The sequence below is a fragment of the Ruditapes philippinarum genome, unplaced genomic scaffold (assembly GCF_026571515.1).
Source record: "Ruditapes philippinarum isolate M1 unplaced genomic scaffold, ASM2657151v2 ctg2855_1_1_1_1, whole genome shotgun sequence".
NCBI lineage: Eukaryota > Metazoa > Mollusca > Bivalvia > Venerida > Veneridae > Ruditapes > Ruditapes philippinarum.
In genome coordinates this window covers 60751-76320 of record NW_026865398.1, presented here as the reverse complement: position 1 = coordinate 76320, position 15570 = coordinate 60751, and the positions used below count along the sequence as shown (strand labels likewise).

The 15570-nt window shown below is 30.7% G+C and overlaps 1 protein-coding gene across 2 annotated transcripts in view; it reads right to left on the bottom strand.

Annotated features, from left to right (window-relative positions):
* LOC132728854 (ATP-dependent translocase ABCB1-like) overlaps positions 1-5638 on the bottom strand; it is a 66870-nt gene extending 61232 nt beyond the window's left edge. For both annotated transcript variants that reach the window (XM_060714537.1, XM_060714538.1), the window contains exon 1: positions 5424-5638. In XM_060714537.1, coding sequence (XP_060570520.1) covers positions 5424-5518 — 95 coding nt within the window. In that variant the 5' untranslated portion in view covers positions 5519-5638. The remainder of the gene's footprint in view (positions 1-5423) is intronic.
* Positions 5639-15570: the final 9932 nt, after the last annotated feature.

The following is a 15570-nucleotide window of genomic DNA, read 5'->3' as shown; positions in this document are numbered from 1 at the left end:
AATTACCTTTTTTTATTTATTTACTTATATATTTTATTTCTTTTTTTTCTTTTTATTTTTTTTTTTTTTTTTTTATTTTTTTTTGTTCTTTAATGAATCCCTTTCGTAGTACTCGCGTAGACTGTTAATGTATCTGTACATGTATACTTGTATCACGTTAACCTCATTATCTTTATCTGTCAGTAATTTATGGTCAATTTTCATTCAACTGTCAGTATAAAAACAACTAACAACTAACGGTATGATAAAATTATCATGGCTGATAACAGATTAAAGGGACCCTATTGAGGTTTTTTGATTTGACAAAACTGGAAATATATTTTCGAGATTTATGTTCGACTTGATGTAAGTGTAGACAAATAGGTTGTATGCAAAATTTCAGATCATTCGTTCATTTCCGTTTTTACGAGAAAAATTATTCTAATTGTTTCATCTGACTAAATATTGAAAAGCGTTGCAACGCTTTTAGATAATCGGGGAAAGAATAGCACACAGATAAGACTTTCAATTCATTACCGAGTATATTTCTTAATTATCTTGTTTAAAGTACTCCAAGTGATTTATGTTCTACGTTCAAATTTTATGTTATAAGGCTTTTGGACCTCAGTGGAGTACCTTTAATATCATATATACATGACACGAAAAGCCGTACACGGTCGATTTTGAAATGTACATGTACAAAGTCTTATTCGCATACTCTATAAAGGTTACAAATTAATACATTTTCTAATGTGATCATTAAACAAATAATTATCATTCACTGCATAACGACGACTACTCGTAAAATACATTCTTTCATGTTGATTTATAGAACTGTTTATATATACAAATGTACATTAATATATGTCTATATTTAATGCATGTTTCGCCTGAATAAATATGACCCGGCAGAAAACAACTGTATTACACTTAGTGCAATCGATGCAGGGGTTATATCAATCACCATAGTGCGGAATATGTAAATATGTAAATATGGAATAAAATCCGACAAGATAATAACAATTTATTAGAAAGAAGTTATAACAAGAGAATCTACATCTAATACCGTACTATACTTGCTTTTGACTCTCATTGATTCTACTTTACTTGTATTTCTACTATACTTGTGCTTGACTCTCATGGATTCCACTGTACTTATTTTTTGATTCTCATTGGTTCTACTTACTTGTATTTCTACTATACTTGTATATTGAATATCATTGATTCTATTATACTTATATTTGACTCTCATAGATTCTATGTAATAGATATACCATTGCTGCGTTGACGATTTCTGGGTTTGCGTAAATTATACCATAATCACGTGACCTTTCTTATGCCTTAACCTCACGAGACGAAGTCGAGTGAGGTTGCATAAGAAAGGTCACGTGATTATGGTATAATTTACGCAAACCCAGAAATCGTCAACGCACCAATGGTGTATCTGTTTTAACCTATAGCTCCGCCCAGAAACACTTACTCCTTCGATCTTCAAAACTGAAAATTATACCATAGTCTGGGTATGGTATAATTTACGGTTATTGGGAATTATACTTGGAAGAATTTTACATAAGAAGCGCTGAAGAGCTATAGGTTAATATACTTATATTTGACTCTCATAGATTCTACTATACTTGTATTTGACTCTCATAGATTCTACTATACTTGTATTTGACTCTCATAGATTCTACTATACTTGTATTTGACTCTCATAGATTCTACTATACTTGTATTTCTACTTTACTTGTATATTGAATATCATTGATTCTATTATACTTATATTTGACTCTCATAGATTCTATTATACTTGTATTTCTACTTTACTTGTATTTCTACTATAATTGTGTTTGACTATCTTGGATTCTACTTGATTTGATCAGACTTCGTCTCCTCATAAGATCCTGATTAGAGTCAAATACAAATTCCAGATTAAGACCTTATCTAATGTTTCATTTTCTTTCCTAAATATTGAAATTCTTTATTACGTTAAACTACTTAAATGAATTGCATATATTTCTTCCGCATACACTATTAAAATAAACCAAGTTCAAATTTGGTGCCGTTAATATGTCTCGTAAAGATCGATACAGAGTTAACTGTAAACGTGATACTTATGTCATACATTTATGTAGCTTTAAACCTTCTTTTCTGATAAAAGAAAAGACCTCGGTTTATTTGCATTTGTTTTGATTTCTTTCGTTGAGGATAAATATATATATATGAATTTTTGTACATATTTTAATATATTTTTTTCTTTGCTTGTTTATACTTTTCGAGCTGATCTTTGTTTATTACATTTGTATTTATGTAAACTGTATATATGACTCTTAGTACTACCAAATATTATACAACATGTATATTTATGTTCAAAATCTCTGACAATGTGTTTTTGTTTTTGTTTTTTGTTTCCAGAAGATTAGAGCGCTATAATTGTGCTCACCCAAAGGTCGGCGTCATACTTTTGTTTACTTGCGTGCAAGTTTGTATCTCCAAAACTACCGGTTGAAACTTCATACACTTTTACATACAATTTTATTCATTATATTTGTATTATTGAACATGTTGAAAGTCTTTTTTCTGATTTAATTACACAGCACTGAGCATTATTTTGACGCGTATGCGCGGATATTGTAGTGGTTGGGCATATAGTTGGAAACAGTTAAACAAGGGAGATAATCTAGTAAACATCAACATAATTCAGACACAAAATAAGTTAGAACATAATGATTTTAGTAATGACATCCAAAAAATTATAAACCACAAAGAGAAGTCATAAGTTTTTTGTTTCTAGCGTAGGTTTAAATCGAAATAACATTTACGGTCCATGTATTGTGTCTACGGTTTTTATACGAACGTTGACGGAAAGGCCCGAAGAGATACGATTAAACGAATCAAAATGTTTGTTAAAAGATAACTTACGTTTTTAGACCTCCATCCTCTGTATAGGAAAGCTTGTTTATAGTTAAACTAGAATCGTTAGATAAAAGTGGTTGCTTTTCGTCCACCTCTTCCATGGTTAAAATTTGAATTCCCTTCACGCAATTTATAGTTGTTATAACAGATAGTCAATATATTATACGTCTATCATCAAAATAAAACTTCAATATAATAAAATTTGCTTTTTGTCTAAGTGTTATCCTCAACAACGTTTTGAATGTTTACATAAAATGCTAGTATCTGTGAAAGAAAATATGTCTTTTAAGTAAATATCTCTCACTGTTTACTTAAAAGAAATGAACCATGAAAGCTGAATGAATACTATTGAAAGCTTATTGTTTATTGTTTAGTCAATTTTCAAATCCTTGTGAAGTAAACTCATGACTGGCGAAATGTAAATTGATATTTCATCACAATTATTATATCATATATATAACAAATGATAATGTATCGACTAAGTTAAACTTTGATACTTTTGAAACAAGATAAACTTGATGGTGAGTAAATGGAGCGTGTCAAAAACTTCTAAATATATAATGCATGCATATAATAACCAAATTATCAACTTGCTGTAAAACATCTTAAAATGTGAATTTTATGATAAGTGTGGCTTGCGTCTGCCTTTTTTCGTTCATTCTTTCCTTCCTTTCGTTCGTTTGTTTTTCTTCCTTTCTTTCTTCATTCATTCATTCGTTCATTTTTTTCATTCATTCATTCATTCATTCATTCATTTATTTATTCAAGCTATACATTAGGTATTATATAATGCAATGTTGTTGTTGTTATTGTTGTTTTTTTAATTATAAATTGTCATTCAAATATAAACTTTTAACTGATATAAAACTGTATTTTCCATTCTATGCATACACTGTCTCCATTATTTAGAAGAGAACACTTTATCAAACTAGGAGGGGCAGGGGGAGGGGCGAGGGGGCAGAAAATTTCTCAATAAATGAGCTGCTATTTTTTTTCTGTTAAAAAAATAACACAAAAAAAACATGCTTCACATGCACTTTTATGCAATAGACTAGCTTCGCTCGTAATACACAAATAAATATACATGATATGCAGTTTTTAACTTCGATTAAAACTATATTCGATCCAAACGACATGAATTAAAAATCAATTGCACATTATCAGAGCTTGTTTTATGTTTAACATGTTTTTTTTTATAAGTAACATGTTTACTTTTCGTCTTTCTAATGTGGAATGCATATCATTATAAAATGCGTAGCGTTTTCGTACATATTGATAAGATATAAAAGTTAGTTACATGCAATGAATATAATTTTTAATGAATTTACCAAACTGTATACTGCAGATCGGCAAACCGTTCAAGTACGACACGCACTATTTCATTCAAACTATGCATTTATAAAAAAATATCTCAAATATAAATCTGCCTTTATAATCGACTTAAACTATATAATGCACTTAGTAGTATAACAGATTATGTTAGTATATCATTAATTAACCTATATATAACTATGTACAGTACTATATCATGTATGAATCATATGCGTACATACTTGTCAATGCTATAAATAGAAATTACAGGTACATCACGGAATGATTTCATTGTCAATACACAAAGGTTAAAAAGTAGCGTAAAGTTACGCTCTCTAGGTCATCGTCATCACGTATCGAATAAGTTTGCTATATGACTAATACCGATGTTTAAATACCCTCCTAAGGATATACACAGTACGTTCATTATACGTATTTACAATCTATAAGTCAATATGTAGTTTTAAGAGCTGTATAAACATGCATTTAAAGATAAGAAATTTAATAATTGTCCCTATATATGTTAATGCCTATGCTATTGTTGGCGACGCCGGTGAGCGGCGTCGTCTATTATGGAATGCTTTTTATTTTTGCCTATGGAAGGAGCTGTTATTATTAGCAGTTAATTTCATGTTGTGTTAATTAGTTTTATTTTGATTCGTAAAAATCACGTAAACAAATGTGTTGTTATATTTGTATTTAATAACTTTATGTAAAAAGCATGTGCATTGTGATATTATTTTCACGAAATTGCAGGTTAAGTTTAACAGCTTGTCCCTTAGTTTTAATGACAATACTAAAACCCGGATTTCGAATATCGTTGTGGTCTAGATTGAGGCCGTATCAGTTCATTCATTCATTTATACATTTTTTGTTTATATGTAGCGGTCTTCTTTATTTAAGATTTACATCATTAGTTACTTGATACACTTTAAGATGCTTTACTAACAACAATATAAACGTTTATCTATTACTGTACTTGCTAATTAGATTTTGTTACACACTTATAGTACGCCCATAGTTTAATTTGCTCTACTGCATTATTAAAAAAGAAAAAAAAACAAATTTCTTTATCGACTATTCAATTTTCCGTCATGTATTTAAAAATAAGAAACAAAAAATCATTAAGCAAATAAAACACATAGAAAACCAAAACGATAATAATTTTTCCAAAAAATGAATAACACAGGAATGAGAATAAAAAAATATTGCCTACTTACCCCTTTTCACTGCCTGATTGAGTGTATGACGCCTTATTAATCGCAAGACTCGCATCTTTTGATATAAGCGGTTGTCTTTCGTCTGCTTCGTCCATTTTTCACACACAAAAGAAATCTAGTCTCCAATTTTTACAGTTAAACATGTATCGATTTTATGGATCGAATAAACATGAGGACGAATTTTCCGGTTCGCTCACTGCGTATTTCGTAATTATGATTTCCCAACAGGCAACACAGTATACTTTTGTCGTTCATTACCTTTATCTGTAATTAGTTATTTATAATAATAGATGCAACAAGATAGATCCTAATAAGGAAACTACAAAGTTTAAACTTATCTTATAGTGGTATAAGGGACAGTTTAATATTGTTAAACAAGAGTAGGCACATTGTTAAAACATTATAGATGAATGATGTAATGGATGATGTGATGAAAGATGTGATGATTGATGTGAGAAATGATGTGATGGATCATGTGTTGAATGGTGTGATGAATTATGCAATGCATGATGTGATGAATGATGTGATGATTGATGTGATGATTGATGTGATAAATGATGTGATGATTGATGTGATGATTGATGTGATGAATGATGTGATGATTGATGTGATGAATGATATGAGAAATGATGTGATGGATCATGTGTTGAATGGTGTGATAAATGATGCACTGCATGATGTGATGATTGATGTGATGATTGATGTGATGATTGATGTGATGACTGATGAGATAGATGAAGTGACGAATAATGTGATGAATGATGTGATCTACGATAATATGAATGATGTGATGATTAAAGTAATGAACGATGTAATAAATGGTGTAATGAATGTTGTGATGATTGATATAATGATGAATGTAATGAACGATGAAATAAATGATGTGATGAATGATGTAATGATTGATGTGATGATTGATGTAATGAATGATGTGATGATTGATGTTATGATTGATGTGATGAATGGTGTGATGAATGATGTGATGATTGATGTGATGATTGATGTGATGGTTAATGTGATGATTTATGTAATGAATGATGCGATTATTGATGTGATTAATGGTTGATGTAATGAATGATTTGATGTGATAGATGATGTGATGATTGATGTGATGAATGATGTGATGAATGATGTAATGATTGATGTGGTGATTGATGTGATGAATGATTTAATGAATGATGTGACGATTGATGTGATGAATGATGTGATGATTGATGTGATGCATGGTGTGAGGATTGATGTGATGATTGGTGTGATGAATGATGTGATGATTGATGTAATGAATGATGTGATGATTGACGTGATGATTGACGTGATGATTGATGCGTTCATAATTCGGATTCAAATAAGGATATTTGGTTCTATAATCGGCTACTTTGGTACCATATATTGAAGAATTTATATCATAATAATTATTATATTGATAAAATCAACTTATATATAGCTACCTTGGTTTCATACAATGGCGGCATGGTTTCATATATTGTACTTTGGATTTATATAATGGTTTCCGGTTTAATAAGAAGGTGTTTTCAATTCACATATTGTCGAGGTGAACTTATAATTATATTATCAACATGGTTAAATTAATTGAAAAAGAACACTATAAGACAGCCATGGATATCCATAAGAAAGTTGTTTCTTTTTCTTTTTTACTGGTTCTCGAGCGTTTTCATTTCAGTTTTGTCCTGGCCATTAAGCAAGCGAGAAATTGCTTTATAAGTTTGTTTTGTTTCCTATTTTTGCCTTTACTTTGAATAGAGCAACCGCGAAGTAAGGCATAAATGGATGTTTTCTGCTAAAAAGTGAGGATCGATCTCAGACATTGACCTAAATAACCGCTGACTCTGAAAGCATGTGTCATAAGTAGTAGCCAGATAAGCTATTAAAAGTTATTCAATCAGGAAAGCCGGTTCAATAGTCGGTCCCTTGGCTGAGAAATTGGTAGCTATTGGTAAGTTGTCCGGTAAGATGGATCATAATATAATTAGCGTTAGAACCAACCAATGAAATACACAAACAAAATATACATACAATTAGTTACAATTGGTTTCTAAAGTCAGTCTAGGTTCTTGGAAATGATTTTATGATTGTTGCGTCTTATTGACCTTTTACAACGCGGTCCGTTGCTATAAAAAATCGATCGGAAGTAGTTTTTTCTCGCGCATGCTCAATCTGCGAAGGGCGCAAATAGAATTGCCCTACATAGAAATATAATAGAAGTTCATAGACAATTCCGAATTAGTTTAAAGTAAAAAGTATAAAAACTATATGAAATAGCTTTTTACAAAAATATAAAAGATGCCATTATAGCTTTGTGACTCAAAATTGAAGTCACATAAATATATTTACATCTTTTTTTTCAAAAAAAAATGTATTGAAAAATTAAGATGGGTAGTGAAATATAACACTTTTTATCATCCGATTTCTCCTAACACGTGTAAATGCACGTCACACTATTTGTCACTTCAAAAAATCAATAAACATTGATGAGTTTGGTACATGTAAAAGTTATTTTAATTACGATTTTCATTATTTTACATGATTAACTATGTCATGGTACTAAAACGTACCGGTTGAATGATTTGTAAACTAGCTGGAAATAACTACTTTATCTGTTTGACACTTACCGCCTTGCCGATGGAAGTGTAAAATACAAATTGTGTAATATTATGTAATACAAGGGTAATAAAATGTTATCTTAAACACCATGCTGTTTCAATTTAAATTTCTGATGGAAAAGTCGTCTTATAATATCTTAAAAATATTACTTTTGTACATGCGCTGTTTCATTGAAATATTAGTCGCTTATAGTTTCGTATATCTGTTAAAGATACAATTCACGTTTTAAGTACTTTATTCTTAAAGTCATCTCAAAATTACTGTTTTCTGGGTGCATAACTTGAGATCGCGTCTATTAAAGCTTTAAGATATGATAAATTGTATACATAATTACTGCGCTTTTGCCCTACGCAGAATGCGCATGTGCGAAATGCAACATTCGTTACTATGGAAAAACCGTAATGTAAACAGTTTTTTTTCAATTAATATATTTTTTTCTAATTTTGTAATTATCTCAAGTCTTGTTGCAGTCAATTATTGGGTATCTTCCAAGGCCAATAAAATCACTTCCTTATTTTGATACATGAGTATATTTCCTTAATTCACAACGTGAGAAAAGTCAATAACTTTTAATTTAATCAAAGAACTAAAGCCTTCAAGTTTAAGTAAACAATTCAAAACTCGAAAAGGCATTTTAAAGATAAGGAAATGAAGAACGAGGAGAACTCAAAGGATCATATTTTGAAATGCATATACAAAACTTAGCTGCATTCAAGGTTAATTAAACAGAGTGGAATAAACTTAATGCGGAAAACATTCGATGTATTTCGCCACACCTTTCGAAATTTTTAATCGTTTGTTTTGTTACACATTTGTAACACATTTATAAAAAAATCCATGCTTCACAATGACAGCCTTAGAATGTCATCTGATTATGAGATTTCACCGAAATTATAACGAAAATATGCATAATGAACATGAACAAATGACTAATAAATTTCAAGAACATTTTATCTTAATATATATATTTGTAAACACAAAATGTCACTATTTTCGTGTCCGAATGTAGAGTTCTGCATACGCCGGTGCGAGATGGCATTGACGGTAACTTTCACTTTCAATTTCCGTCCATGAACAGTCTTGTTAGATATTAGGCATGTTACTGTAAGACGTCTAATAGACTTTTGGCACAATTACAGTACAAAGCATTTTACCGCGACGTGACGTTGACTTAACTTTTGTCATGTTTTTGTACATTTGAAATTAGAGTTGGAAAATACAGGCATTGAAATAAGGCGTTTATTTAATAGTTAACGCCATCCCGATAAGCTTACTGCAATATTTTTTATTATGTCGTTTTATGCGTTCTTTGGGTATTCAGCTTTTTCTCTATTTCACAGAACAAAACCTTTTATCAACAGAAAATACCACTAAATTTCACAAAACAAATAGTTTTATTTATTCAGAGTAAAAACTCATGAATATTAACAAAAGCATATTCTTGTATCTACAGATAACTCCAACGATGGTAACATTTAAATTTTGACTGAGGAAGATCGCATGGGAACACGGAATGGGAAGTAACAGAGTCGACGAAGTGTTTGAGGAAATGATGTCCAAGAAGGATGAAAACAAGTGATCACTGTTGCCAAAACAAAACTTATGCTTTCTTATAATAAAAAAATCAACTGTATCAGGAAAGCTTCAGACAGACCCGTTGAATTTTGCAATGGATAGACAATCTTAATTCAATGTTGATAAGAAGTTGCATACATAAACAAAGATAATGTTTTGTGGCTATAACTAATAAGAATATTTGAGAGTTTTTTTTTTACATGAAGAGGTCTCTGAAAACCTTTTTCACACCAAACAAAAGGAATCAAAAAAGCCATTTACGTGATAGATAAAGGACTTAACTGTATATAAATAATGCAATACACATTATTAATTATTCTAGATGAAAAAAGAAACGTTTACACAGAAGATATTTTACTCATTCCGCAGATATCTTGCTCCATTCGCAGATATTTTGATGCTCCGTCCGCAGAAATTTTGCTCTGATTACTTCAACATTTATCTCATGTTTCTCTCATGTGTCTTATATTTTACAAATCATCATACATATTGAAGTTGACCCATACTGAATTTATCTACTAACATCTTACTGCCTGCTTCTATACGATTGTTACTATTGTGTCTGCGAGAACGCCGGAACTTGGCACCGTACCGATTCTGGTAGGGAAAACCGGTTAATAAAATCTTCTTTATATCATGCAATTGAAGGCAGGCATAAACAAGAGGTTTACCATATTGCTCATAGGGACATACCGAAATACCTGAGGCTGACAATTATGCTTAACGGTACAGACGGAGTTATGTTTTTGAGGGAATACGAAATTACTCGAGGGTACCCATTGTATTTCTCGGGGTATACGGGAATACCAGAGCTTTGTCATAATGCTTTTTGTCATTCATTTCAAAAGAGGACATACAGATGATGTCAAGAGTTCAACCTGTAAAGCTAATTTAACAAAACATAAAGAAAAACATTACTTTACAGTCAATCGTTATAAACAGCATTATATCATCATTTTATTATTATTATTATCATTATTATTATTATTTATATTATAATTAGATTCTATTATTATTATTTTTTTATTATCATTATTATTATTATTATTATTATATACTATGTACGATATGTTGTTTGACAACTGACAGAGGTTCACAACAGAATTGTATTAGATAGATAAACTCTAAAAAATGTTATGGTTTAATTTGGTTTTACCATTTTTAGAAAATAAGAATTAGAAGAAAAAATACAATAACAACAAATGGACATTTGGCAATGCCTCTACTCATGTCCCATACCCTTCCCCTAAAAATTACAAGCAAACAAAATAAACAACAACACAATAAACGTACACTTGATGTCAAATATTTAATTTGAAAAATATATAATATATAAATTCTTAAAGGTATATTTGTAATCCTAATTCTAGTGAAGGATAATATTATACATGTATTTAAATATTTTCATTTCAAGAATTTGACAATATTGTAAACTTTCATACTATTTTATAAGGAAAAAAATGTCCTGATATAGAAGTGCATAAATAACAAAATGATTGTATTATTATGTATATACAATGTCAACGTGAAATATAGTTAAATTGCTGATGTTATATAAAATATTTTATGAATATTATGAGATTAACATGATATATACTGTGTACACTAACATTGCAAAAAGTGTTCAAGAAATATGTCCCTTTCAAGAAAATATACTTGTCTTACCGTAACAATAATCAAAAGAACTACCTCAAAGTAACTTCCCTTTTGACTACTGTTCATTTGATGACGTAAACACGTTTATTGGCGCGAGTATTTCAAGTGCAGAGAAGATGCCACAAGCATGGCGGACGACTTACATGAAAAAAATAAAGGTAAATATATGCCTATAAAACATGCTTTTTACTTAAATCATTACCGTTATGTATGTTTAAGATTGTTGCTTTAGTTAGATAACAATGTTTTTGTTACTGTTGTTTTAATATACCGAATTAAAGTCGAAGCTAATATAACAGTTAACATTCTGATAAAGAGAGGCTCTCCAACGGGGAATATTTTGTTTAAACTCTCTATCGTTACAATCACTACCGTTGCAGATATTGTGATAGTAGAATGTAACGGTAGTGATATTTGTCGTAACGGTTATGATAATCAGATATAAATGTGTAAGTTGCATCGTATTAAGTAATATATATAAATAGGCATTAAATACTTTAATATTTACTGTGGAAACGTGTTTACGACTTAGCTGATTGTATTACAGACACTAAAGACTTAATACAATTACAAATAAAAACAACTGCATCAATGGGACTCACAGCAAAACTGCGCATGGCGCGTTCGCGCGAAAGCCAGCGAGCGGACCCAGATGCCCATGCCAGATACAAACAAAGAGAGAGAGAGAGAGAGAGAGAGAGAGAGAGCGGGGAGAGAGAGGGAGAGAGAGAGAGAGAGAGAGAGAGAGAGAGAGGGAGAGGGAGAGAGAGAGAGAGAGACAGAGTGAGAGCGTAACAAAAGACGTCGAGAAGAGAGAAAGTTAAAGACGATAGAGGATATGTCATCTCGTGAGAAAAAGGCTCACACGGAAGCGCTGGATGTAAAACTCTAAACATTACAGACAGAGACGGATTACATGAAAATGACCAAGGAGCTGTATATCTGGACAATAACAGGTCAAACAGCACGTAAAAACGAAATGCACGAAAGAGAAAAAAACGACAAAGCTAAATGTTAACGTAAAAACAAAATGCTACAAATAAAGCTCAAGTTTCAGGAACGGCTTACAGAAAAATACAAGAAACGATAATTTAAAAACCGTCTTAAACATTAGGTACATGGCATTAATAAGTATGACCCGGTACAAAGAACTGATAAATAAAACAATAAATTTTCTGTGAAGGTCTTCCTGCTGTACAATACAATGATAATCAATATAAGACAACGATACAAAATGGCTAAGACAACTAAAGAAAAATGATTGATAGCAGAGTATGTTACAAGGAAAATGATATTAAAGCAATATGGTCTGACTACATTTGCAAATACAACATTAACAATATCTCGTAGACATCTTGAAAAAAAAGCCACTTCGTAAGCCTAACATAAATAATCTTAAAATGAAAAGAAATTTTTACACGAGTATTTTGAAAGAGATGATGTTTCACGAATTACAAAGAAACTGATCCGATTTTAAGCTGACGACCTGAAAACATAGCACGTGTCTATTTGAAAATAATTCAATGTCATACAGTTTGATCTGCAAGCGCAGGCCATTCTGGGTAATCAAACCCCGAGAAAAGAATAGTAAAACTTGTATGTGTAAAATCCAAGATAATTCAAACTTAAAGTTACACGCTGCATGCAATGATAGTTTAGTGCAGACAAAATACGTAAATGTTTTAATAAAAACGATTGTATGTGATAATACAAGCATAAATTACATGTACAGAGATTGCAGTTAATGTAAATATAGTAAAATACCTTTAGCCTGGACCAAGGAAACAGATCTATATAAGCAAACCACCAGGCATAAAGGGAAGACAAAGTAAGAACTAATAAATGAAAATGAAAACTCAAACATTGTAACAAAAATTGTAAAACAACAAGAACAAGGTACCAGACTAATTCTTGCAAAGGAAATAAACGACGAAATGCAAAGGGCCTGTAGGCACATTCTTAATATCAGAAACCAGTACAAAGCACTATAAATTTTGACGAAGAAACCTTACACATGACGAGTTAATAGCACATATTGATTTTTCTGAAAACTACGCGGGTAATTATGCCCACGAAATACAAGCAATGCATTTCAGTGGGTCCCGAAACTTTATTTCACACCACACAGGTGTTTTTTACACTAACGATGACATAATACCATTTTGCACGGAAGCTGATAGCCTTAGACATGATCCTTAAGCAATATAGGCACACCTTGAATCAGTGTTGAAATATGTAACTATCGGCAAAAAGTACAAACACATCAATTTTTTTAGTAACGGGCCTACAAACCAATATAGGAACAAACAGAAATTTTATCTTTGAACAAGAAAAATTCAAAAATATGGCTTTAAAATGTCAACATTTTTAGAACTTTTTAGAAGCTGTACATGGCAAGGGACATGCAGATGGTATTGGGGCAGCAGTAAGGCGAGCTGTTGACCAATCTATAATAGTTAAAGAATTAGACATAACATGTGCAAAAGATTTTATAATTTTAATACAGGAAAAGCGTTAGTAAAAGTATTTCCAATACACCAAGAGAAGATCTGTGCCATAGATAAGTTATATTATCTGTGTGCTTGTTTCAATATTTTGAAGGGTAGTGGTCTAGATGTAGAGTAGGAGATAATAAATCTGTATGATTATAATGATAATGTGAACGATAAACAACGCAATGATAAAAATTTGGCGAAATTTGTGATCCCTCGGAAGTATTTATCATACAAAATACACAAACATTGCAAACTCATTTCATTGAGTACATGAGGGATAATAAAAGGTGCGAAAACCCTAACACCCCTAACACCGGCTTATGCGGTACTCAATTTACAACACTTTAAAGAGCCGGAATCAAAGATACCGAAAAACAGAAAAATAAACAATGAAGTGAAATAAGAGGCAACATTTTACAACTCACTTGACACTTGCTGTTGTGAAATATCAAAATCTGAGGAAAGGGTGACTCTTCGGAAGAAATAATCACCACAAAATTACATGAAACTTTCAGAATTGGCTTGAATGAGTCTGTACATGAGGGATAAAAAGCTCACAGAATATAGATGTACCACAATTGTGTTGTATTTTGTCAATTCATTAATGCTTTCGTCGTTGACACTTGTCATATCTTACGTCAATGCATATGTTAGGCATACGAAAATAAAACGAAATAATAATAAACCCTTTTTAAATGAAATATGTCGTCTGTTAGATATTTTCTGCCAATAATTTGTTCTTGCATAAATTAAAAGAAAAAATATTTTTTTAAAAAGTTTTCTTTTAATAAAAAGGCTTTTATAAATGATACTTTTCCCTTTTTAAGCACACATTGTTCTGGAGCAAAACTTTTTTTGTACAAACTTAGATGCTACCTGTTTCGTTTTAAACCTTTTAAACGGAAAAAGGGTTTGAACGACATTTTAAGAAAAACTTTTAACATAACAAACAAGAAATTATTTAAATTTGTAAAGAACTACAAAATTAATGTAAATACTAGTAAAATAAGCACGCACAATTCATACATTCACAAAGTATTGATTCCGTCTTTCATTTGCACTGTATTCATCACACATTACATATATATGTACTTAAAATTTAAAGGACACACATTGTCAAATAAAAAATGTTCAACATTCAAATATGATTCGCATACAGAGTTCGAAAATGATGTAAATACAAAGCAAATCACTATATACTGAATTAATCTTAAAAGGCAGTATTTTTGTATCCAAAATTAATAAAGGTATTTAAATTTTTATTACACAACAATAACAAATTAAAACAAAAGGCATGATGGAAATATACATAAAATGAATAAGAACGTTTAAGTGTTTTTTCAGGGGCCTTTTTTGTAAACCCGCGACTCATTTTTAAATATAGATCTAAGTATTAATTAAAAGGCCCATACACAATTTACAGTTTGCATATAAATGCTACATTGATTTTAAATCAAACTTCTGGGACGAATTTTTTAAACTTAAACCAATTTTCTGATTTTTGTTGTTTTTAAAAATTTGCAAAAGACAGCAAAAAAAACAAAAATTTTTAAAAGAAACATGAACGAAATTAAAAGGATTAAATTTTTCATTCATCATTGTTTTGTCAATTAAAACCCTACTAAATTATCTTAAAATATATCCTGATTGCTTTTTTGGAATATACCACTTAGACAATTTGATTAATAAAAAAAATCCCAAAAAATCTAAATTTTTAAATTTCTTACAATCTATAACTTGTATTGTTATACTTGTTCATCGTGGGTCTTTTAGAAACTTGGGGTGCCAACTTTGAGCAC